At 43.3% G+C, this 27414-nt stretch overlaps 1 protein-coding gene across 1 annotated transcript; it reads right to left on the bottom strand.

Moving 5' to 3' along the window:
• On the bottom strand, positions 1-26720 carry LOC110485801 (phosphoinositide-3-kinase, regulatory subunit 5). Its single transcript, XM_021556979.3, has 18 exons — positions 26376-26720; positions 15018-15130; positions 13902-14017; positions 13591-13659; positions 13359-13497; positions 9660-9729; positions 7589-7763; positions 7224-7392; positions 7023-7091; positions 5930-6822; positions 4492-4617; positions 4261-4392; positions 4022-4115; positions 3561-3637; positions 3336-3429; positions 3071-3156; positions 2396-2511; positions 1-2040 (listed from the first exon to the last, which is right to left on the bottom strand). Exons 2-18 carry the CDS (start codon positions 15115-15117, stop codon positions 1893-1895), a joined length of 2673 nt encoding a protein of 890 aa, XP_021412654.3. The 5' UTR covers positions 15118-15130; positions 26376-26720; the 3' UTR covers positions 1-1892.
• Between the last annotated feature and the right edge of the window lie 694 nt (positions 26721-27414).

The following is a 27414-nucleotide window of genomic DNA, read 5'->3' on the forward strand; positions in this document are numbered from 1 at the left end:
TTTTATCTTCTTTCATCATTATTTATTTCTTGTAGGATTTCTCATATAATACACACAATTTATAGAACATTGATAAGACAAAATAAAGACTAACGTTAAAATTGGTACCATATGGAGAGAACAGAAGTGCCAGACAACACTATTTTGTTATATGTTGTTACATGTACAGTACCTTTAATTTCTGTTTATTTTACATCTGTTTATTGAAGTTAGCTATATAGCAATATACACTGAATGTACAAAACATTAGAAATACCTGCTTTTTCCATGACATACTGTAGACTGCACTGTTGGTTAAGGGCTTGTAAGTAAGCATTTCACGGTAAGGTCTACACTTGCTGCATTCAGCGCATGTGACAAATAAAGTTTGATTTGAATCCAGGTGAAAGCTATGATCAGTTATTGATGTCACATAAGGAGACATGTTAAAGAAGGATTTGTTGTGTGTGTGTGTGCCATTCAGGCGATGGGCAAGACAAAATATTTAAGTGCCTTTGAACAGGGTAAGATAGAAGGTGCCGGTTTGCATGCAACGCTGCTGGGTTTTTCACACACAACAGTTTCCAGTGTGTATCAATAATGGTTCACCACCCAAAAGACATTCAGCCAACTTGACACAACTGTGGGAAGCATTGGAGTCAACATGGGCCAGTGTTCCTGTGGAAGGGCTTTCAACACTTTGTAGAGTCCATGCCCTGATGAACTGAGGCCGTTGTGAGGGCGAAAGAGGGTGTAACTCAATATTAGGAATGTGTTGTTAATGTTTTGAAGACTCGGTGTACTTGTGTAATCTATTAATCTGTTGTGTTTTCCTGACAACATAGGGTAACTGGTTAGGTCACAGTCAGGATAAACCCAGAGCCCTACCCATGTTTAACACAAAGATTTCTAAAATACCAACCTCAACCTTTAAGCAATTTTACTGTGCATTTTATTCTGCTATATGATTGATATTTTGATATTCTGTTATATATTTTCTGCAGTGCAAAGCTGTAGACAACAATACATTAGACAACTGATTAACAAAAGGACTGGATGAGTATATTCTGTAGCACCATAGACTGGTCTATGACACCATGTCAATCTACCCTGGAATATCGATGTTGTCTCTGCGTCCCTGCGGTCATCAGTATCAGCTAAATAAAAATATATATCTTATGTCAAATACAGTGTCAAGTAAACATTACAGGGTGCTACTTAGTATGATACATCTTATACTATGTACAATGGAATGTCAAAAATGGGATTATTTAATACAATGTCAAATATATACATTCAAATGTAAAAACGACATTGAACATAACTGGTATTGGATGAGTCTGTGGAGTCCTGAGAAAGGCTGTTTTTCCTACCTCATTATCCTGACATACGTGACTCTCGTGTGGGAAAGTGAACACAATAGACTCCCCTGCTGGTCTAAAGAAGTCACTGTGATATTTCAGAAATGTCCCCTTTCAGGAAACCGTTGCTCATTGCAGTGCCGGAAGAGAGGACTTGCACCAATGCTAGTGTAGCTACAGTGTAATGATGAAGTTATTTTGAGGGAAGAAATACATAGTATACAAATGTACATCATTTACATAATCCAGTGTCCATTTCAGCAACTGGGTATTGAACCCCGGTCTCCTGAATGTCACAAGACTGTGTTAGCCCAACGGAGGTCTGTAGGTCTCAGGCAACGTTAGTCATCACAGGAGGATGGTTCGCTGAACCATCCAGCAGCCATAATGTCCCTTGGATCCAAAAAGAGTCTCATCCCTTCATTTTAGTCTGGTCCACAGACTCCAGGCTTTTCACCTACACTTTCTAGTCTTCCCCTCTGTTACCAGCTGTCTACAAAATAGTCAGAAATACATTCAAGTATATATATGTTTAAGGCTGGTCTTCCACTCTCAGGGCTGTGCCCCACTGAAGGTGGCTATGGGCAGGCAGAGGAGTGAGCAGAAGGTGGGGTGGAGAGGGTGGATCTGGGCGGACAGGCCCTGGCCTAACCTCCAGTCTGTAGAGCTGTCAGGCTTGTAGCATACAGACACCTCACACCTGGGAGAGGAAGAGGAAGGGAAATAGACACTGTGGTCAGATAGTGTGTGTCTGTACGTGTGCATGTTTAACTTTACTTGTGGGGACTGTGTGGATGTGTTTAACTAAGAATAGTAAACAAATAAAAATGTAACCAACTGGGGACATTTTGTTGGCCCCCAAAAGGTAAAATGCTATTTCTAGGGGGTTTAGGGTTAGGATTAGGTTAAGGGTTAGTTTTAAGATTTGGAGCTAGGGTTAGGTTTAGGGTACAGGTTAGGTTTAGGGGTTAGAGAAAATGGGACTGAATTGTGTGTCCCCACAAGGTTAGTTGTACAAGACTGACAAGACTGTGTGTGTGTGTGTATGCCTGTACCTGGTGACACCCTGGAAGATCTTCTTCTCATCCTGGTCCAGACACACAGCGAAGGTGGTGTTACCAGTCCCACTGACCTGCACCTTGTCCACCTTCACCTCAGTAACGCTCAGTTGCTGTCAAGTAGAAACTGACCATTAGAGGCATAACAAGTATATAGAGGCATAACAAGTATATAGTAAGTATAAGTATATTTTGGGACTCCAAGGGTGGCTTTTCCACACACAGACTAAGCATAGTCCTGGATCAAAAACAAGAACAAAGGACAATCTCCAGTGAAAGCGTTCAGGACTAGGCTTAATCTGTGTCTTGGAAACCAGCCCTAATGACATAGAGAAAATAATTATTAGTGGCATCAGTATTTGTCTGAGCTACAGGATGCAGTGTGTCACATTAACGTAAGATCAAGTGAACAGGAAAAGGGTTGGACAACAACCACAACAAAAAAAGTCAAGTGAGAGTCGTGCTCTGTTAAGGTAGAAACTGAGACGTGTCTGTGAAAGTGTACATCGGGTTTCCTATCGGGTTGATCTAGAAAGAAGCTCGTTCTCGGGATACGAGAGATGTTGCTCCACTTATAGAGTCCTTATAGAGCACTGTGGTTTACGTAAAGTTGTTGATGTACGCCGTCTAACCGCAAGTCGCACCGACTCGATCGGACAACATCCTGCTCACCTGATTGTAGCCTTTCTTAGATTTGTTTGAGTTCTGCCTTTTCAGTACTTCTGTCATTGTCAACTGCAAGCACTCCATCTTTGAATCTGAAACCGTGGGGGAAGGAAGGGATCAAAACAGGATGTCTGCGTTGACGAAACAAACTTTCAAACGTACAACTGATTTGGCTGCTCCCTAACATGCGTGAGCCCAAAAATGTCCAACTCATGAATGAACCCAGAACATTATATTACTGTAGTTCGTTGTATTGCTGTAGTTATTTCACCTAGTTCCTCTGGATTCTTGCAGGCTTTGGTCAGGTTGATGGAGGTGCAAACTTTGTCTTTCTTCGTCCATTGACTTCTCCCACTGATGACCACCTGAGAGAGGAAAAAGAAGGAGAGAGAGAGAGCGATACATCAGAAATGCATCAGACAACGCTGATTCTTTATGCAGCTGACACGGTCAGCATGTTCCTAGTGGGATGAAGAGCTGCTGAACACCATCTTACCCTGTTGTAAACCACCTCTAACATCAGAGGGACTGCCTCCCGGTCACCATCGATCCCAAACCTCTTGCTCGCGGCACCTACAAAAAGGACAAACACAGAGCTTCCCTATTAGGATACAGCCATAGAGCTGAACATGGTGCTGAAGATGAATAATCAATCATTGATGATGGTGAATACGAAGAATGATGATTTATACGTTTAGTGTCACTTCGTTTTTTAAGACACAAAAAGCGGTGGAAGAGATTGTCATGTAACATGGAAGAAACGACATGGAACAACGAGACAAACTGAGTTTCTGAATCATAGATTGAAACAGCAGATGTTCCCACAGCCATAATCCATCCAGACCTCGGACTCCCGGCTGAAGTCAAGACGCATATTTTCTGTTTGGAAAATCTTACCTGCCTGTTGTTTGTTATGGGGAGGTTGCTAAGAGACGGTGCTGAGGCAGATGTACGTACCCATAGCCTTGATGGCTCGTGTACCCGCGGTGTGGCCCAGCTCTAGGGAGTGAATGAAAACCTCTGTCCTCCTCTCGCCTCCAGCTAACGTCATCTACAACCCCAAGGACATCAAACACTCAACACACACATTTATAACATGGAGGTTGAGTATAGGAGATGTGCAGTGTGTGTGTGTGAGAGAGAGAAAGAGAGAGCAGGACAGAGAAAAAGGACAGAAAAGAGAATCCAGGCTTCACCTCAGCTTGGTAGAGCTGCATCAGTGCAGGCCTGGTGGCATGGCGACAGTAGTACAACACCAAGTCAGCCAGGATGGGCAGACGATCCTCATAGGAACTATCATACAAATCGGACTCAATCTTAGAGGTTTGCTGCAAGACACAGGGAACACCATTGACTGTGTGTGAGACAACACATCCATTTTTCAATCATGTTCATCATTTGATATGTCACACAAAGTGTGGTCTTACCTGACACACCACGCTGGCTGGTAGACTGAGCAGGCTCAAGGTGTTGCGTTCGTACCAGGGGTCCAGCATACCAATGAAACGGGCTATGTCGTTAGTGCTGTCTTCTGTGCCCAGATTGTTGAGCTCCTAAAAGAACAATACGTCAGTCTCTCTTCGTTTTAGCTGCAGAGTAGTAATAGTATTGTATGGCCACAGAAACATTGCCTGACGACTCATCCTGAATTTAATGCCGCTGCTCTATCGCAGGGTTTGCCAAACTCAGTCCTGAGGGAAACAGTCTCCTGAACAGCTATCAACCCATGATCTAGAATTGACGTTAAGCTTTAGAGATGATGTTTCTTATGGTGCACCAGAAACTGTAACATGGTTTGGGTCAACCTCATCAGGAAGTGAATGGAAGTTCAATTTATAAATTGAAAAAACAAATATTATAAATCCAATGTCAATTATCTCCCCAATTGACTTGAATTGAAATAGAATTGACCCAAACTCTGACAGGGCCACTTAAAAACAGCCACTATACTATTAACCTAACTAATGATGTCACTGAAGCCCTTGACAAAAAAACAGCACTGTGACTCACTTTTTATTGATCCCTCTAAGGCTTTTGATACAATTGATCATGCTATACTGAGACAGAGATTGTTGAGTGTAGGTCTTTCGGAGCATGCAGTTGCATGGTTTGCTAACTATCTGTCTGATAGTGCACTCAAGTTGATGCGCTCATGTCTGTTAAATTGTCTGTCTGTAATGGTGTGCCCCAGGGCTCTGTACTTGGTCCCCTCTTATTCACTATTTATATAAATAATTTAGACAAAATTGTGCAACTTCGCTTTTATGCTAATGATACTGTTACTTGTTGTGCCTCGTCTCTCACAAAAGCTTTCCAGAACTTGCAAACTGTTTTTTATACTGTTCAACATACCTTGTGTCAATTGAAGCTTATCCTCAATACTGACAAAACTAAACAGAAGGAGGCTAGTATCAGCTATATTTATGCCTTTACTAGACTATGGGGATATTTTATGTATGCTTCAGCTCAGTGTTTGAGATCAATCGACACCCTTTACCATGGCACTCTGCGCCATCGGCTTGGAACGCCTTACATAATACTTTTAAACTGTAAGAACTTGTCCCGATTGGTGTTTTTAAATCACTGATGAAGGATTTTGAGGCTGATTCCCTGACCTGTTAATGTTTTTAATTTGCTGTTTTATGATTTTGTTGAATTCTATGGCCTTTACTAGATTACTTGTGGTTTTTCATGTTGTCTGTCTGTAATTGTGTAATGACTTGGTGCTGCCTATCTTGACCAGGACGCTCTTGAAAAAGAGATTTCAAATCTCAATGAGCCCTTCCTGGTGAAATAAAGGTGAAATAAAACAAATCTGATAGGGCCACTTAATAAGAGCCACTACACTATAACAGTTGTACTCACTGTACTTCCTCTCCGTGGGCTAGCCGACTGGCCTCCGGGGCTAGGGCACCTCACAACACCATCCCTCTTCACGGGCACAAAGAAGAACTGCAGCCGGAAGGCTCTGCTGAGGCTCGGGCAAGCGTTCTCTCTCTGGCGTAGGTTACTATAGGCTCTCGCCACCTTGCCCGCCACGTGGTCAGCCCCGAATACTACCACCCTCAGGGTGGTGGAATTACCGTTACCCTCCTCGTCACTGCTCAGGATGGGCCTCCGGCGGAAGCACACGTGCTTGAGGGCCTGGGGGGTACAGGGGGTCTGGAACAAGGAGTCTGGGCTGACTAGGTGCACCTGCTGCGGGAGCGAGTTGGAGCGCTTTGAACGAACCGCGACCAAGTCCTTAGCATCTGGGCTGCCGAGGCTCTTGGCTCTGGTCAGGGACTGCGTCTTTGTCTTGAAGAAACGGGAGAAGTGCTGGCTCAGACGAGCCGAAGCTTTGGTTGACTTGCCGGATGATGGGCTCCGTTCCAAAGGGGAGGGGCTGGAGGTGGCGTCCTCAGGGTCTTCGTAGAAGTCGCTGTCGATGCCGGAAGTGACTGAGAGAACGGAGGGGGCGTAGGATCCGGAGGCCAAGGACAAGGTGGAGTACATGGAGTCTTTAGAGGCAGTGGAGAGTGAGGAGACGGTGGAGAAGGTAGAGGCTCGGTGGTCCACACTGCAGCAGTTGTACATAGACATGGCGGAGACAAACTCCTCCTCTCCTTCTTCCTTCTCTCCCTCTTCCTCCTCCAGGTCGAACTCTGCCCCTTCCTCCTCCTCCTCCTCCTCCTCATCATCTTCGCCGTCACCCTGACCACTGGAGGTCTGGAAGCCGGTTAGGTCATGCTCGTTCTCCAGGATGGTGTTGAGGATATCTGAAAATCACAAAGACACAGTCCATCAGTTGCATGTACTGTAAAGCACAGTATACAAATGAATTTATCACAATCCAAGTCGAATCCATCAAACAGAAAGGAAAGTCAACCTAGGTAGGAGAAACTTAAAGAGGAACCAGACTCAAGGGGGATCCCATGACAAGTCATTTCATGAGAGAGTGAAGACCAAAGTCCTTTACCAAAGTTGTCCTTGTCCCAGTGAAACATGTAGCACTTGGCTGTGGGCAGTGGTAGAGTTTGCAACATTCCTAAAAACAGAATAAATACAACGAAACAACATTTACACATACTGTATGGAAATGTTTCGCATTAGCTTCATTTTGACAAATCAATAGAATAGGTAAGGATAGGTTAGAATAGGTTAGGCTCCTCCCTCTCACCGTCAGACTTCCTGCCATTGGACGCTGGGACGCCCATCCTCTCCCTCAGCCCCTCCAGGCCCTGGGTCACATGATCACGGCCTTTCGCCGGGTCGTCCATGGCAGCGGCCGTCTCCAGGACGTCGGTTACCATGGAGAAGATCTCCGCCAGCTCCTCTAGACTCTTGACCTGTGGAGAGAGTGTCATGTTGTGTTACTGTACAGAAGATGGGTACTAACAAACTACTAAACATTGATTTTGACTATGATGGAAAACTAAACAGATTACACAGCCATCAAGACTAACAAAATCTTAACTAAAAAAATATATATATTTCTATCGGTATCTGTACAGCGTTCCAGTGGTATATTGCGTCGTCCAGTACCTGCAGGGCTTTGTGGATGCTGGCCAGGGTGTACTTGGTGCCCAGGGTAGCCTGGTAGGCATGTTTGACCAGGTTGACGTATGTCTCTCTCTGGGACCGTTGGATACTACTCAGTTGGTCTGCTACAGACAGGAACTCAGGAGGCACCTCACTAGGGTTCATCAACAGAACCGTCCTATAGGGATCAGATGACATAGGGTTGACATGGTGGAAAACACAGGGGTGATAGAGGTCTGCACTCTAAAAACGAGTCAATATTATTATTCCTTGTTACATGAATTGTAGAACAAGAAGATACAAATGCCTTTGTCTCTCGGCACACATACAAAAACGTGTATATACAGTTGAAGTCGGAAGTTCACATACACCTCGGCCAAATACATTTAAACTCAGTTTTTCACAATTCCTGACATTTAATCCTAGTAAAAATTCCCTGTCTTAGGTCAGTTAGGATCACCGCTTTATTTTAAGAATGTGAAATTTAAGAATGTGCCTTTAAATTGTTTAATTTGGGTCAAACGTTTCAGGTAGCCTTACTCAAGCTTCCCACAATAAGTTGGGTGAATGTTGGCCCATTCCTCCTGACAAAGCTGGTGTAACTGAGTCAGTAGGCCTCCTTGCTCGCACACACGTTTTCAGTTCTGCCCACAACTTTTTTATAGGGTTGAGGTCAGGGCTTTGTGATGGCCACTCCAATACCTTGACTTTGTTGTCCTTAAGCCATTTTGCCACAACTTTGGAAGTGTGCTTGGGGTCATTGTCCATTTGGAAGACCCATTTGTGACCAAGCTTTAACTTCCTGGCTGATGTCTTGAGATGTTGCTTCAATATATCCACATCATTTTCCTTCCTCATGCCATCTATTTTGTGAAGTGCACCAGTCCCTCCTGCAGAAAAGCACCCCCACAACATGATGCTGCCACCCCCGTGCTTCAAGGTTGGGATGATGTTCTTCAGCTTGCAAGCTTTTCCTCCAAACATAACGGTGGTCATTATGGCCAAACACTTCTATTTTTGTTTCATCAAACCAGATGACATTTCTCCAACAAGTACGATCTTTGTCCCCATGTGCAGTGTCAAACCGTAGTCTGGCATTTTTATTGCAGTTTTGGAGATGTGGCTTCCTCCTTGCTGAGCAGCCTTTCAGGTTATGTCGATATAGGACTTGTTTTACTGTGGATATAGATACTTTTGCACCCGTTTCCTCCAGCATCTTCACAAGGTCCTTTGCTGTTGTTCTGGGATTGAGTTGCACTTTTCACACCAAAGTACATTAATCTCTAGGAAACAGAACACGTCTCCTTCCTGAGCGGTATGATGGCTGCTTGGTCCTATGGTGTGTATACTTGCGTACTATTGTTTATACAGATAAACGTGGTACCTTCAGGCATTTGGAAATTGCTCCCAAGGAAGAACCAGACCTGTGGAGGTCTACAATTTTTTTTCTGAGGTCTTGGCTGATTTCTTTTGATTTTCCCATGATGTCAAGCAAAGAGGCACTGAGTTTGAAGGTAGGCCTTGAAATACATCCACAGGTACACCTCCAATTGACTCAAATGATGTCAATTAGCCTATCAGAAGCTTCTAAAGCCATGACATAATGTTCTGGAATTTACCAAGCTATTTAAAGGCACAGTCAACTTAGTGTATGTAAACTTCTGACCCCCTGGAAATGTGATACAGTGACTTATATGTGAAATAAACAGTTTGTAAACAATTGTTGGAAAAATTACTTAACCAACTTGCCAAAACTATAGTTCGTTAACAATAAATTTGTGGAGTGGTTGAAAAACTAGTTTTGATGACTCCAACCTAAGTGTATGTAAACTTCCAACTTCAACTGTAAATACACATGCAGTTACACAGAAACAGAACAAGGGGAACGCTAACAGAAGAAAAACCAACACGAGACTGAAAAGGAAGGAGTGACATATTGGGCAGGGAAGGGGTGGGGAGAACCAATAACTGAAGAGGAGTTCCAGACGTGTGGTTTACGTGTGCATGACAAGATTGCACAATCATTCATAATAATAAGTAGTAAAATATAGCCGTTAAACTGTTGACAACCTACATTGTTTTTGAGCGATGTTTTGAAGTGGCCAGGCCTTGCTCTTCTCTCACCAGTCTGTGATAGGAAATGCCTGTGAAGTGAACACACGCTGAATAAGTTGATTGTTCTTGACTAAAGTATTGTACTGCACACAATTATATATTTTCACCTCACAACATCACAAAATAGTGATCCCCATTCACACCACTGCAAGCTCATTCATTCATTGGCCTGTACCTGAAGTGACTTTCTCAGATTTCAGCAGTATTCTTTTATCTTATCTGTCATTATCCTCTTCCAGGTAGTTGACAGGTTGTTATAGTTCTGCTTTTTTTCCCTTTTGTGAATTGAAATATCACACATCCGCTTTCAAAGAACAGGCTACCACAGAACCGTCAAGCACTTCTCCATTATCACTGGCACATGTTTGCGCAGACAGGTTTACCTAACTTAAACAATGAGGTGATCAGGTTCATACAATCGTATGAATGTTATATCTGCAGTGCCTTCAAGTATTCCTACCCCTTGACTTATTCCACATATAGCAGTGCTACAGCCAAATTCAAAATTGATCTGAATTGTAAAAAAAAAAAAACTAACATATTGTTTTTGTAAATGTATGGAAATTGAAATACAGAAATATCTCATTTAAATAAGTATTCACACCTCTGAGTCAATAATTGTTGAAGCACCTTTGGCAGCAATAACAGCTGTAAGTCTTTCTGGGTAAGTCTCTAAGAGCTTTCCACAACTGGATTATACAACATTATTCTTCACAAATTTCTTCAAGCTATATCAAATTGGTTGTTGATCATTGCTAGACAACCATTTTCAGGACTTGCAATAGATTTTCAAGTAGATTTAAGTCATAACTGTAACTCAGCCATATTCACTGTCTTCTTGGTAAGTAACTCCAGTGTAGATTTGGCCTTGTGTTTTAGGTTATTGTCCTGCTGAAAGGTGAATTAATCTCCCAGTGACTGGTGGAAAGCAGACTGAACCATGTTTTCCTCTAGGAATTTGCCTGTTCTTAGCTCCATTCTGTTTATTTTTTTTATCCTGAAAAACTCCCCAGTCCTTAACGATTACAAGCATACCCATAACATGATGCAGCCACCACTATGCTTGAAAATATGGAGACTGGTACTCAGTAATGTGCAGGGTTGGGTAGATTACTTTCTAAATGTAATCAGTTACAGTTACCTGTCCAAAATTGTAATCAATAATGTAAAGTATGTATTATCCAAACTCAGCAACATCATTTGATTACATTCCATTACTTTTAGATTACTTTCCCCGTAAGAGACATTAGAAGACAAAAATGTATGTTACCAATTGAACAACATCTATTGCAGCATAAATCCATGTTATAGTTTACATAGCTAGGCCTCCCGAGTGGCGCAGTAGTCTAGCTAGCTGTGCCACTAGAGATCCTGGTTCGAGTCCAGGCTCTGTCGCAGAGAAATATGGAAGTATAGATTAGCCAAATAGTTTTGGGGTCATGCTCAGCGCAAACTAAGGACTTATTAGCAAGCCCTAATCTGTTGTTAATGATTTTGTAGTCATGGAGGACTCATTTATTCGAGCTGAAAAATAAAATGTTGCGCTCATGGAATGGCATGCTTTGCCAAGAGTGTGCAAAGCTGTCATCAAGGCAAAGGGTGGCTACTTTGAAGAATCTAAAATATATTTTGTTTAACACTTTTTTGGTTACTACATGATTCCTTATGTGTTACATAGTTTTGATGCCTTCAGTATTATTCTACAATGTAGAAAATAATAAAAATGAGTAGGGGTGTCCAAAGTTTTATATATAATTTACAAGTCCAAAAATGGATATAGCAACTACAGATTGCCCCTTCAAGTCTATCAAAAGGGTGCAAGTTTGAGCATGTGTCCAACAGGCCTATGGATTTATTTTTATCAGCATTAATTAGATTGCGCATTAAAAGACCCACTTTTATTCCATAGACTTGGATCTGCACTATGCAGCTGCAAGAGCACATTTTTCACTGGCTGTCCACTGGTTTCAAAAACAATGATTGATAGGAAGTTTATATTTCTTGTATTCAACCATTATTGGGTTCAAATACACATTTAGACTTGTGAACAGTCATCCACAACAACCACAATCCGTATGGCGCAAATAGCTAAATGTCATGGCTTTAGAAGCCTCTGATAAAATTCACTTACTGTGGGACGATTGGGATTTTTACTAGGATTAAATGTCAGGAATGGTGAAAAACTGAGTTTAAATGTATTTAGCTAAGGTGTATGTAAACTTCCGACTTCAACTGTATGTAGATATCAATAATAAATGATATCCCCGTAGACTACACCACTGCTGTCATTCTTACCGCCAAGCGTTTATTCAAGTTGGATAATCTCTGGATGCCGACAGCAGTCGCACCATTGGAAGACATAGCTTGGACTGTGGCCTACAAAAGCCTATTCCTGCTCTTTTCCCACGATCCATCAAACACATTTGGTGTGTCATCATAGTGGTCTCGGACTTCTGGTCAGACTCTCTCAGGTGGAACAAACTTAAAATGTGCCCCTTTTTTCAAAGCCAATTCGAATGTCCTTGAAAAGTGTCAAATATTTTTTTACGCAAACATCCTTTCTGAATTTAAAAGTAGTCCTTGAAGGAACCATCTAGTTTTTCAAAAGTAATCTGTACTCTGATTACAATATTTTTGCTGGTAATGTAACGGTTTAGTTTTTTTTGTAATCCCTTACATGTAACTACATGTAATCCGTTACTCCCCAACCCAGGTAATGTGTTGTATTGGATGTGCCCCAAACATAACAATTTATATTCATGACAAAAAGTGAATTGCTTTGCCACATTTTTTGTTGCAAACAGGATGCATGATTTTGAATATTTATATTCTGTACAGGCTTCATTTTTTCTCCCCACTCTGTCAACAATGTTGTCCATGTAACTTATTCTGTGATTTGCTAAGCACATGTTTACTCCTGAACTTATTTAGGCTTGCTATAAATAAGGGGTTGAATACTTAACGACTCAAGACATTTCAGCTTTTCATTTTTTATTAATTAGTAACATTTCTAAGAACATAATCCCACTTTGACGTTATGGGGTATTGTGTGTTGGCCAGTGATAAAATAAATCTCCATTTAATTCATTTTAAATTCAGACTAACACAACAAAATGTGGAAAAAGTCAAGGGGTGTGAATACTTTCTGAAGGCACTGTATTTGTGCGTTTCATCTTACTGTTTTATCTGTTTGTGTCACTAGGGGGCAGTCACTGATCATGGGTGACTGAGCCACAGTACATGACATGGGGTGTATTCATTACGGAAAAAATGTTTACCGTTTAAGAATCAAACGGAATTAACCAGAGCAAACGGAACGAAACGGGGAGGGACCCACCTGAATTTGTTCAATAGAAACTCTTGTTTGCGTTTTCTGCGTTTGGAGTAAACAGTTTATTGCAAAACGTTTTGCAACAGAATCGGCGTAATGATTACACCCCTGAGCAACTATGGCTCGGACCATCGAGAGAGAAGTCAACCTAAGCAGTTGTTGCCTCGCAAAAAAAGGAAGGCTGTCTTACACACGTCTGTTTTTGACCTCGTATTAATTCACAGTCCACATCATGATCATCAATGAAGTAAATGAATAGTTCAAAACCCCCATAGAAGCATTGGGTAGATATAAAACCTAGAGTAGCCCACGTCTTTCCATGTTTACCTGGGGCCTTGAGCTCCTGGTGTAAGGTGGAGAGCAGTCCTTTACACACGCTGCAGTAAGGCTCTGGCCAAGTCAGGAAACAGCCAAACACCTCACAGGCCTCCTCCAGCAGCTCCGTGGCAGGGGGACAGAAGGGGGTCTGCAACCAGAAAAACACCTAGTTACAGGTAACTACGGTTGGGGTTCTTGTGTTTGGTTTATTCATTGATTGATTGATTGATTGATTGATTACCTGTAACAGAGTGGAGGAGAACATGATAGCGAGGGGAGCCACAAGCTCATACTGACACTGATCCTGGACCTGCACACACATACAGAGATCCAAAAGTTCATTCACATGTCCACACTTCACAGTTTCAGTTCTCAATTCCCACCACAAGGTGCCATACTGCTCCTAATCACATACTGTAGATCCCACCTACATTCTGTAGAGGTGTGGGGTCATCATGACATGTGACCATAAGAATCTAGGTCATAGCAGCATCCTAAGTAGAGGAGTTATGATGGCCTCTGCCCTTTCAGTAAAGACCTGTGACCCCTCACCTCTCGGGTCTTCCTGAGGACCTGCTGCAGGAGGATGAGGAAGTTCTCTGGGTCTCTCTTCACCAATTCCTCCAGACTCCAGCGGTTCATCGACTGGCCCGCCGAGCACATCAGGACTGAAACCCACACACACACACGTCACATCAGAGGCCACATTGTGCAACATGTTATGAATATAGAACGTGCAGCTTCCCTGAAGGGTACACAGTGTACTTTGAACAAATTAATAACGTAATTTCAACACCGTATGTGGCAACAAGGTACCTCCTGAAAATGTGATGTATAAAACCACAGTGTGTATGTAGGTGTATGATATCTGACACAGTTGGTGTTGCTACGCTCTGCTACACAAACCGATCCTACCCCCCTCACACTACCTCATACTTCCAGGCACACTGTGGTCTATGTCACCACGGTCTCTCTCTCTCTGTGTGTGTGTGTACGCGCGCGCACACACCACTTCCGCCACAGCCATAGTGTCAACGTTGATACTTCCTCTAGCGCGTAATTACACTCCACTGACAGTTTTCAACAACAGACAGACTCACTAGGCCTACTGGGCTTCAGATATACCGGTCACCACGAACAGTTCTGGTGTTCAGAAGTTGAGAAAGAACAATTTACGGTCAGTGTGGTCTGACTGATGACGGAGGAAGATTTTCCAGCGGAGGTGTTAACATGTGGCTGGACACTTGAAATGTGAAACGTCTCAGGCTTTTTGATATCGTGTCGACTTTCTGTGACACCACACGTAGAAAATGTCCCAACAGTTTGGAACAATACTATGACATGAACTACATGCAACGGTGACAATGAACAGGCCTGCTGTCCATATCATGTGAACAACCATATTATGCCTTTCTTAAAGAAATAAAGCACTGTATGTCTCAAGTGAAATACACTGGGAATCAAATTCCCTGAGCATGAATACCAAGTCACCAGCGAAGAGATGAAATACACTGGGAATCAAATTCCCTGAGAATGAATACCAAGTCACCAGCGAAGAGATGAAATACACAGGGAATCAAATTCCCTGAGAATGAATACTAAGTCACCAGCGAAGAGATGAAATACACCCGCCCACATCCGACCCTGCTCAGCCCAGATGAGGCTTACCGTTCCAGGGTTGTGGCGCCGTGGGGCTGGGTCTGAGCCCATCCAGACATCGGTCCAGAGCATGCTGGATCCGGTCCTCAGTACACGACGTGTGCTGCATGTCTTCTCACGGCCTGGAGTAGAAGAGAGGGATAAGAAGATAAACATCACACCTCTCTCCAGTCATCCCTCCCTTTCCGTGAATGCATATTAGACTGTCATCAGATCAAGGAAGTAAACACCGGTTCAGTTTTGCATCTTGGCATACATCGCAGGGGACATATGAAAATGCCCTCATGAGTTCCGTGGAAAAGCCACAGGACAGGAGGGAATTTCAGGGGGATGGAGAGATAAACAAACAGTTATTCTATTTTCTCTTCCTGCCCTTCTTATAGTTTATTACATTTCTATGGCCCTTCATAGGCATCGCCCTCATCTGTGTTCCTGGGAATCATATAGGACCTGGGGCTTCCTGATGTTAGGACGCACAACAGGGGCATGTTCAGTAGAAACCAAACGATTTGAACATGTTTTGAAACAGAGAACATGAACTGGTATATTAAAAAAAATCTCATTTTTCGGCTTCAAAATGTTTCTGTTTCACGCCTGTTTCGACCCAGGTGTTAGGATCTATGGTTGGGCTTTGTTTCAGTCGTGTTGTAATTGTGTTGAATCTCCTGTTATGCATGACAGGATGAGGGTGTTGATTTATAACAGGCAATTTCACTCTCAATCACAGGAGTTTCATGTTTCTGTAATCCAGTCTCTGCATCAACGTAATAATATTCAATAACAGTCACATTAATAAAATGTACATCATCTCCTCAAAACTACTGGAGGCGGATTCATTTTCTGTCTATTACCATAATAACTGGTAATCATTTGTTAATAATCATGTAATTGAACTAAAATGTCTAATCGTTTTTCACAACAATCTTCAAGTAACGTCGGTGACATGTGACTACCTCACCACTTGATAACGTACAGTGATAAGTACAGTAGCCTACTGTATGAACGTGTTGACCGCACATTGATCAACAGCCGGACGTTTTTTGGTCATGACACAATCTGCAGATGTCTCAAGAAAGGCCTGTGAAAATGACTGTCAAAGTCATCGGTGTGTTGTTGACCCGCTACAGTAATGTAGGATCCTGGACATTCACAATAGAAGCAGCTATTCTATTAGCCCGGGTGCCAATCTATTTGTGCCATCATGCCCAACTTCGTATCACCCATTGTCATACCTTTATCCTGACAATCACAGCAGTAGGAGTTGGCAAGAGCACGAACAGATCTGGGACCAGGCTAGGAGTGTATGAATTGACTGTACACATTCTAAGATTCCAATATAGAGACATATCCAAAAGGTACTGTCCTCGGCGGCAGCCGCACTACGTATTGTCCTTTCTTGCCCCACTGGGGAACTTCACCATGGGTTAGAGCCCAGGGTTGGGGTTTCCGACGTGGACAGTGGAGCTTCCTTTGTTGAGTGAAAACAAAAGTTTTTTTCCATAAGACAAGACACTTCAATCCCTCCCACCAACTACAAGTGTTTGTATCCAATAACAGGCTCAAAAACTCCCCATTGAGACAGAGAAATCCCCTATAACCCACTATAACCCACATGTGAGTGATAATGTGTGCCAGATAGCACCGCGCTGCATGTGAATCTGTGCCCATGAATGACTCACACAAATGCACAAAAGAAAAGGTCAGAGGTGTGATCGCCATGGTGATTAGGGATAATATCTCACCAAATTACGGTGAACGAAAAACCACCAGACACCTGCTCTGAGTGGAATTATGCTGATTCTGACCAACCGATGCGCATCTGGGAGTGTTCCTCAATGGCCTTACGGCGATACAGCGATACGAGTCTGTTTTTATGTTTCAGCTTTGAGTCAAAACAAGCACCACCTCATTTGAAGCCTTTCAAATCTAGGAGCAGGCTTCATTTGGGTCCTGGAAACTCAGCTTTTAAAGTAATGTTACAGGGGCTAGACCAAGCTTTCTCAACTGGGTCATGCAGCTGCTGTTGAGAGGCAATGATGTAAATGCTCACGGTGAGAAGTATCCCTATTTGTAGGTCTTGTGGGGGACTTTTCACAGTATTGACCACAGGACAGGAAACTGGCATTGTGTACAGATGAGCCTGGGGGGGCCACACACACACACACACATACATACATACATACATACAAATACCACAGGAGGTTGGTGGCACCTTAATTGAGGAGGACGGGGCTCGTGGTAATGGCTGGAGCGGAATCAGTGGCACGGCATCAAATACACCAACACATGGTTTCCATGCCATTCCATTCACTCCGTTCTGGCCGTTAATATGATCTATCCTTCCCTCAGCAGCCTCCTGTGACACACACACACACACACACACACACAGCTGGGCCAGAGAGCGCGAGTCAGACGGATGGGGGAAAAGAAAAAGAAACGAGGGTTACCCCCCGGCTCCAGAAGCTAACCGGCGGGGCGCCCCCACCATATTATTAAGGCCCCTCCTAAGGAACCATGAGAGGAAGAGCATGTGACCAAAGGCCAGGGGGGGGTCAGAATAATTCAACCATGATTTTCCAGCACCACTACTGTTAACAACAATATGGTGAACCCTGACAATAACAATAGAAGTTACATAAACATAAACACTTTCCATACAGCCTAGTTCTCAGCCCCCCCGTCACCCACGCTAAAAGGTGTATTGTATCCCCAGACGTGTCATAGTCTGGTCCGAGATCTGTTTGGGCTGTCTTGCCATTGTTTGAGTTGACAGTGACCATAGGAGTTGGCAGGACAACACAAACAGGTCTGGGACCAGGCAAGACGTGTTACGAGCGGCACGGTCAGCAGGTGTAGGAAAGTTACTGTTTGATACTAACCGGTAAATGACCCACCCGGTCATTGTGGAACTATACTGTGTTGGACACCGGCCAGGTGGACTGGGAAGGAACTAATAAGTCACATAAGTTCTGATGGCTGTATCCAGTCTAGGGTCAGATGTTGACTCTGAGTATAATAAAGCAACTCTTATGATCTCATTTACACAGTAGGACATTCAAGAGTGAGTCATCCACTGCCATATAAGGGCTGACTGTCGATGATGAACTTATTTAAATGCTTATGTAGTGGTGTGAATGCATTAAGTATGGATTGTGAATGTGTAGTAGAGTCCTTCAAACAAAAGTGTTAAACATTTTCTAAACATCAGTGACAGTTGGATTTGTTCCACACTGTCGATGGAACACTAAGCATAGATTAAAAACGGGCTGTTCTACACTAAATTCTATTCAGGTATTGAATCATTCTGTTTACATGGCAACTACTGAAATTATATGAAACTGTGGGCTTTCATAAGAGGATGTATGAATGTCCTCTCAAACGTCAACAAGGTCACTTCCACATTTTCAGCTGTTGCAACAGAGGTTAATAAGGAAAGCTGACTAAAAGTCACATGTCTGTCTCTAGGTGCCATGTCCCCGGTCTCTCCTTTGTCCTACATTTTGGAGTACGTTACACTCTTAGGAAAAAAAAAAAGAAAAAAGAAAGTTGAACCCCAAAAATTGTTTGTTGACAGTCCCCATGGGAGAGCACTTTGAAGAACCTTCTTTGGTTCCTGGTAGAACCCTTTTGGGTTCCATCTAGAACCCTTTCCACACAGGGTTCTACATAGGTTCTACCTGGATCCAAAAAGGGTTCAACCTGGATCCAAAAATGGTTCTCCTATGGGGACGGCCGGAGAACTCTTTGGGAACCCTTTTTTTCCTAAAAGTGTAGTGTCTGCAGGTTTTCCACTAATCTCTGATCTCAACCCAAGGTACTAGCATGACACAGCCGACCTCAACCAATTAGGTTCAGTTAGATCAACACAAACATTTGGGTCCCCGTATAAACCAAAATACTTGGAGTGCCACGATCAAGCCAACAAGTGAGTCATATTGAGCCTGACCGAACACAACCTTACTATTTAGTCTTATTGTCAGCAGATTTATAGGTCAAGCCTGAATGTGACTCAACCCTGGTGGAGCACCCTTGCACACAGCTGCGGCATGATGAAGGCCCTCAAGTAACCTCAAGTCAACAGTAACAAGATCTTCAGCTTGCCGCTAGCCGGGTTGCCAGATCTGTGTATGCTTTAGCCAACTCTCCAATACAATGAACAACAGAAGAGTCAGCACAAGCAGATCTGGCAACCAGAGTAGCTTCCCACTCTGCCTGTACCCCCCACAGAGATCCTATTAAATGACTATGTAATTCTATGGTACCCTTCCCTCAAAAACAGTGTTACGGCCATGACAACGAGCAACAGATCTGGCAACCAGGTTAGCACTCAAATTTCTTCTCTGCCTCTATAATGCTCTACCCTCAGACACAGTGTGAGACTCTTCCTTCTTCCCAAGTCTTTCCTTTCCTCTGGCCCAGCCTGATCACATTTCCAACAGCTTCCAAACAGGAAGATAGCTCCCCAGCCCTGGAAGGGAAGCAGGTGCCTGTCCATTGTTGTGGTGTGATCAGCCTCTCAGATAGACTCCCACAGACCAGGGAGGCGGTGGTGGTGGTAGTGGTGGTGGGGGGTCGTCTCATTGTACTTTAATTGATAGTCCCATATCCCCATCCAATCTTCCTCTGTTGGGTTTAAAACACTAAAGACCCCCTCCCTGTATCACCTTACTCTCCTTTCTCTCGCTCTCCACTGGACAACTGCATGAGAACCAGCCTCTTATGGTTTTAGGAAATAACAAAAGTTGAACAATAATACGATAATGCTCCGCTGTAAAATGCTTCCTCTTTTGTTCAATGCAACTACCGGCGAGCGGGCGTCTTTCGCACGTACAGGCCCAACCAGGTACAGTGGGATGCAGTGGCAGGGTATCGATGATGGTAAAGTTCATTAGACTCTATGGTGGAAGTATTGTAGCAGCCACATCTGCAGTTACTGAACACTTTCAAATCGGACCAAAAACATTTTTTTCTCCCCGCATTAGAGTCCTTAGTGTACACCCTACACATATTTTATGATCAGATTCAGGACACATTTAGACAGGAGACAATAGATCCACAAGGTGTCATTATACACGGACTTTGATCCTCACGTCCCCAGTAAAAATACATTTTTAGAGGGAGTGGACAATTATGCAAATATGGTCTGAATTGCATGATGTTGTTGTTGTTGCACTGGATGTTATGGACTACGAGCCAGGCCTGATATAAGACACGGCTACCAAACATCCACACTGTTTTATGTATATCCACATTTACAGCTAGACTGTCAGTTAGAATATCTTGAGCACATGATATGTAAATAAGGAAAATCAGTAAGGTGTATAATATTTGACTGCTCTTAACCCAAGCATTTGTGTATAATGTGCAATGTAGATATAGTATATGCAATGTGGAAGACCTGGGGGCGTGTTCAGGTGACATTTGGATAGAAATATGTTTAACAAAATATGTAGAACCAAACATGCCTCTCCGACATGTGGAATAAGGAATTTCTATCTGCCGCGTTCCACGTTTGCCTCCTGAGCGTACCCCTGGGTGAGTGAGGTGTATATCATGTGGGAAAGTTCTGTGAAAACATAGATTCTGTAGATAAGACTGGTAAAGAGGTAAACAGGAAGATAGGTGGTGCAGACCGTACTGCATGGCGTTTTGATGTGAGTGCTAACCAAACGATCTTGTCTGCTAAAAATGGGTGTTGCCGCTTTCACTAGTGCTTGGAGATAGATATAGGGAGGTAGGTGACTTCCAATCATACGCTGAAGAGCGGCAGGTAGCCTAGCGGTTAGGAGCTTTGAGCCAGTAACCTTAAGGTGTATGGTTCGAATCCCCGAGCTGACTCCGTGAAAAAAAAAAAATCAGTCGATGTGCCCTTTAGCATGGTACTTAACCATAGTTGCTCTGGGTAATAATGTTTGAGAAATGACTTTGGTTAATAGTTTGCTAAGGTTACAAATATTCTCAGTGCTCTCAATAGACTGAAACCTAAAACAGAAACACACTTGCACATCAAGAGCAGGTTGTTAGAAAGTGCATTTGGAGATATGAAATAAAGTATTCTGTTTCATTCTGCCTTCGCCATAAACCAGTGGATCCACGCTGATGATTGGGATATGGATTAAATAGTTCCTTGCTAGAATTATTTGATAAACTGCAACACCCAACTGCAGAGGCCATTTCCCAATCTTTGACTAATCTTTGAGCAAAACACCGAGCAGAAATATGTATGACTGTGACAGACTTCCACTTACCCATCTACAGTGCCCTCGGAAAGTATTCACTTACCCATCTACAGTGCACTCGGAAAGTATTCACTTACCCATCTACAGTGCCCTCGGAAAGTATTCACTTACCCATCTACAGTGCACTCGGAAAGTATTCACTTACCCATCTACAGTGCCCTCGGAAAGTATTCACTTACCCATCTACAGTGCACTCGGAAAGTATTCACTTACCCATCTACAGTGCCCTCGGAAAGTATTCACTTACCCATCTACAGTGCACTCTGAAAGTATTCACTTACCCATCTACAGTGCACTCGGAAAGTATTCACTTACCCATCTACAGTGCACTCTGAAAGTATTCACTTATCCATCTACAGTGCACTCTGAAAGTATTCACTTACCCATCTACAGTGCACTCTGAAAGTATTCACTTACCCATCTACAGTGCACTCTGAAAGTATTCACTTATCCATCTACAGTGCAATCTGAAAGTATTCACTTACCCATCTACAGTGCACTCGGAAAGTATTCAGACCGTTACAGCCTTCATCTAAAATGGATTAAATGCCATTTTCCCCCCTCATCAATCTACACACAATACCACATAATGACAAGAGCAAAAACAGTTTTGACATTTTTGCAAATGTATTAAAAATACTTTATTGACATAAGTATTCAGACCCTTTGGCATAAGACTCCGGTGCATCCTGTTTCCATTGATCGTCCTTGAGATGTTCCTACAACTTGATTGGAGTCCACCTATGGTAAATTCAATTGATTGGACATGATTTGGAAAGACACACACCTGTGATATATATAAGGTTCCACTATTGACGATGCAAGTCAGAGCAAAAACCAAGCCATGAGGTCGAAGGAATTGTCAGTAGAACTCTGAAACAGGATTGTGTCTAGGCACAGATCTGGGGAAGGGTACAAAAGAAATGTCTGCAGCATTGAAGGTCCCCAAGAACACAATGGCCTGCATCATTCTCAAATGGAAGAAGTTTGGAACCATCAAGACTCTTCCCAGAGCTGGCCGCCCGGCCAAACTCAGCAATCATTGGGGGAGGAGGGCCTTGGTCAGAGAGGTGACCAAAAACCCGACACTCTGACCGAGTTCCAGTGTTCCTCTGTGGAGATGGGAGAACTTTTCAAAAGGACAACTTTCTCTGCAGCACTCCACCAATCAGGCCTTTATGTTAGAGTGGCCAGACAGAAGCCACTCCTCAGTAAAAGGTACATGACAGCCCACTTGGAGTTTGCCAAAAGACACCTAAAGGACTCTCAGACCTTGAGAAACAAGGCCTGAATGCCTGAATGGCCTGAATGCCAAGTGTCACGTCTGGAGGAAACCTGGCACCATCTCTATGGTGAAGCATGGTGGTGGCAGCAAGTGGGGATGTTTTTCAGCGGCAGAGACTGGGACATTAGTCAGGATCGAGGAAAGATGAGCGGAGCAAAGTACAGAGAGATCCGTGATGAAAACCTGCTTTTCAGAGTGCTCAGGACCTCAGACTGGGGCAAAGGTTCACCTAACAGGACAACAACCCTAAGCATACAGCCAAGACAATGCAGGAGTGGCTTCGGGACAAGTCTCAATGTCCTTGAGTGGCCCAGCCAGAGCCCGGAATTGAACCGGATCCAACATCTCTGGAGAGACTTGAAAATAGCTGTGCACCAACTCTCCCCATCCAACCTGACAGAGCTTGAGAGGATCTGCAGAGAAGAATGGGAGAAACTCCCCAAATACAGGTATGCCAAGCTTATAGTGTCATACCCAAGAAGACTCAAGGCTGTTACTGCTGCCAAAGGTGCTTCAACAAAGTACTGAGTAAAGGTTCTGAATACTTTCATATTTTTTATTTTTCATAAATTTGCACAAAAATCTATAAACCTGCTTTTGCTTTGTCATTATGGCGTGTTGGTGTGGAGATTGATGAGGGGGAAAAAACGATTTAATCAACTTTAGAATAAGCCTGTAAAGTAACAAAATGTGGAAAAAGTCAAGGGGTCTGAATACTTTGCAAATGCACTCTAAAACCTTTAGATTACTGTAAGTGGTGCATCAAATCAACACATAGTTATACTGTAGGTGACAGGTGGGGTATTAGAGTATTATAACTGTGGTCCTCTGTGGCTTGGTTGGTAGATCACGGCGTTTGCAATGCCAGGATTGAAGGTTTGATTCCTGTGAACACTCGTTTGAAGAATGTATGCATGCTAGACTAAGTCGATTTGGATAAAAGCATCTGCTTAATGATATACAGTGAGGAGAACAAGTATTTGATAACCTGCTAAATCGGCAGTGTTTCCTACTTACAAAGCATGTAGAGGTTTGTAATTTTTATCATAGGTACACTTCAACTGTGAGAGACAGAATCTAAAACAAAAATCCAGAAAATCACATTTTATGATTTTTAAGTAATTACTTTGCATTTTATTGTATGACATAAGTATTTGATCACCTACCAACCAGTAAGAATTCCAGCTCTCACAGACCTGTTAGTTTTTCTTTAAGAAGCCCTCCTGTTCTCCACTCATTACCTGTATTAACTGCACCTTGTTTGAACTCGTTATCTGTATAAAAGACACCTGTCCACACACTCAATCAAACAGACTCCAACCTCTCCACAATGGCCAAGACCAGAGAGCTGTATAAGGACATTGGGGATCAAATTGTAGACCTTCACAAGGCTGGGATGGGCTACAGGACAATAGGCAAGCAGCTTGGTGAGAAGGCAACAACTGTTGGCGCAATTATTTGAAAATGGAAGAAGTTCAAGATGACGGTCAATCACCCTTGGTCTGGGGCTCCATGCAAGATCTCACCTCGTGGGGCATCAATGATCATGAGGAAGGTGAGGGATCAGCCCAGAACTACACGGCAGGACCTAGTCAATGACCTGAAGAGAGCTGGGACCACAGTCTCAAAGAAAACCATTAGTAACACACTACGCCGTCATGGATTAAAATCCTGCAGCGCACGCAAGGTCCCCCTGCTCAAGCCAGCGCATGTCCAGGCCCATCTGAAGTTTGCCAATGACCATCTGGATGATCCAGAGGAGAAATGGGAGAAGGTCATGTGGTCTGATGAGACAAAAATAGAGCTTTTTGGTCTAAACTCCACTCGCCGTGTTTGGAGGAAGAAGAAGGATGAGTACAACCCCAAGAATACCATCCCAACTGTGAAGCATGGAGGTGGAAACATCATTTTTGGGGATGCTTTTCTGCAAAGGGGACAGGACGACTGCACCGTATTGAGGGGATGGATGGGGCCATGTATCGCGAGATCTTGGCCAACAACCTCCTTCCCTCAGTAAGAGCATTGAAGATGGGTCGTGGCTGGGTCTTCCAGCATGACAACGACCCGACACACACAGCCAGGCCAACTGAGGAGTGGCTCAGTAAAAAGCATCTCAAGGTCCTGGAGTGGCCTAGCCAGTCTCCTGACCTGAACCCAATAGAAAATCTTAGGGGGGAGCTGAAAGTCCGTATTGCCCAGCGACAGCCCCGAAACCTGAAGGATCTGGAGAAGGTCTGTATGGAGGAGTGGGCCAAAATCCCTGCTGCAGTGTGTGCAAACCTGGTCAAGAACTACAGGAAACGTATGATCTCTGTAATTGCAAACAAAGGTTTCTGTACCAAATATTAAGTTCTGCTTTTCTGATGTATCAAATACTTATGTCATGCAATAAAATGCAAATAAATTACTTACAAATCATACAATGTGATTTTCTGGACTTTTGTTTTAGATTCCGTCTCACAGTTGAAGTGTACCTATGATAAAAATTAGACATGCTTTGTAAGTAGGAAAACCTGCAAAATCGGCAGTGTATCAAATACGTGTTCTCCCCACTGTATATATAAAAATCGTTTGCATGCATACTGTATCCATGCAACCAACACATGCTTATTCATCAACTTCCTCATTGTGTATTAGAATAATGACAGTACAATCACAGGGTGTCTAAAAATAAGCCACCAAAATGCTGCTTGGTGGGGGTCTGCAAGTTTACTTCCTTGTGTGTCAGTGACATTATTTTGACAGCCCCTTAGCCTTTCCCATCACTTTAACATAATCTACCACAAACTCAAACAGTTTAATAAGCCCAGTTGGGTTTATCGGTGTTGTTTCTGATAGTCAGTCACATTTTAATTGATCCATTTGTGGAATTTGCAAGTAAAATAACTATCAGTTTAATGGATAATGACCTCAACTATCCAGAATACCCCATCACCAGAAATTGTAACTATCCTTATTTCGATTTATTTATTTTGTTTAACTAGGCAAGTCAGTTAAGAACAAATTCTTATTTACAATGACGGCCTACCCCGGCCAAACTCTAACCTGGATGACGCTGGGCTAATTGTGCGCCGCCCTATCACGGCCGGTACAGTCTGGAATCGAACCAGGGTCTGTAGTGATGCCTCTAGCACTGAGATGCAGTGCCTTAGACCGCTGCGCCACTCGGCAGCCCCATAATACCCTTTTCTTACACCCCTGGACCAACCGCCAGCCACAAACTCGGAAACACAAGCATTGAGGAAATGATATGACACTTGGGCATTGGTTAGGTTTATTCGATTAGCGAGTCTACTCCCAGGATTAGTGCAAACACAAAATGTTCCCTTCTCAGATGTATGGAACCAGTATTTTCTCCATTTGCAGTTGTGGGCGCAATGGCAACTAGAGATTTGCAATAATAAGGCATCGTCCACAGATGAAGACAACTGACAATACTAACTCATATCCAAGGTCAAATGTCTTAATTTGAATATAATTTAATTTTGAATGTCTGAGTCTGGAGTCAGACACTTCAGTACTTTACAAATTGTCCAGACGTTACACTTCTGAAACTTTACTATTGCCTATTATTCTGGATTTAGGCTCCAGTAATTTAGTGTGCCGCGTGTGAGTTCGGACCTCTTGGCAGTTGCTGGACCTGGGTTCGAGTCCCAGTCGGGGCTACCACGTCCACCAAATTCCCCCTTAACCCTCAACCTTCTGGCCCGAAGCCCAGCGCACCATCGACTGTGCAACAAAAGCATGCATTGTGAAAAGACAATAGCCTTGCAGACTTACAACCACAGACAACGCACCAGATCCCCTTTAGGAGATAGCCCACTAGTCCTCAACACGGCTTACCTGCTGTTATCGTCCAGTAACATCCATAGCCTTTCGGCGTTAGTTTGTGCGAAAGCCCCTCAGGTCCAATGACACCAATCCCACTGCCATTCATTCACAAGAGAGAAGAGGGGGAGCGCAGATGAGTCACTAGTGCTGTGTAGGGCTCCAGAGAAACAACAGCTGTAGACTATCACCAGTCACAGTAGCCACAGTAGTAGTAGTAGTAGTAGTAGTGGAGATATAGTCCCTGTACACGCAGAGGGCTTGTGTCAAACAGGAAGTGAATGAGAGAGGTGCATGTAAGCACAATGAGGAAGGCAGAGTGTGGGTGTCTGTTGGCCTCCCTAAAGGAAGTAATTTGTCTCGTTTGTTTGTTTCCCTGCTATTTTCATGACTAAAAATGTGTTACATTGTTTTGAATGTTGGGCTTTGATCTTTCAATTTCTAGTTTTGACTGGCTGGGTCATTGATTTAATAGGATTGACCATATTTATTACTAATCCCAATAGCATTTTGCCCCGTCTTTGCAAAGGTAGGTTTCACATCTCTCTACCCGATACGCTTGAGAGAAAACACACCTGAGAGTTTGTCCAAGTTCAAGTTGATTCACATGACAACTGAACTCTGAATTGTGTGATGAATAATAAAAGGATACTAATAGAAACAAAACAACTACTTTTAGTTTTACACTGACTTTCTAAAAGGTTAATATCTACATAACAACGAGCCTATTTTGAAATGAAAAAATGGATCTGGGCTCATTGGAACAGCCACTGTTCCAGGTCCAATTCAGCAGTTCTGTCATTTTCTCTGCCAACTGTTTTCTTCTCACTCAGGGCAGCACTATTGGTCTCCCTACTTCCCCTGATGCCACTTTGACTGTGATTTGCATTTCATGTGTTACGGTAAATCCCTCCCCCTCCCCTCTCTCTCCCCCTCTCTGAGAGGGAACAGGACGCGATGCATTAGCTAAAAACAATGGCAGTAAATAAACAGTAACTTCATGAGGTTCACAATGAAGGGGAATGTGAGTAGTTCCTGTATTACTCTGGGCTTG

Source organism: Oncorhynchus mykiss, chromosome 13 (genome assembly GCF_057628025.1).
Source record: "Oncorhynchus mykiss isolate SJ-2025 chromosome 13, ASM5762802v1, whole genome shotgun sequence".
Lineage (NCBI taxonomy): Eukaryota > Metazoa > Chordata > Actinopteri > Salmoniformes > Salmonidae > Oncorhynchus > Oncorhynchus mykiss.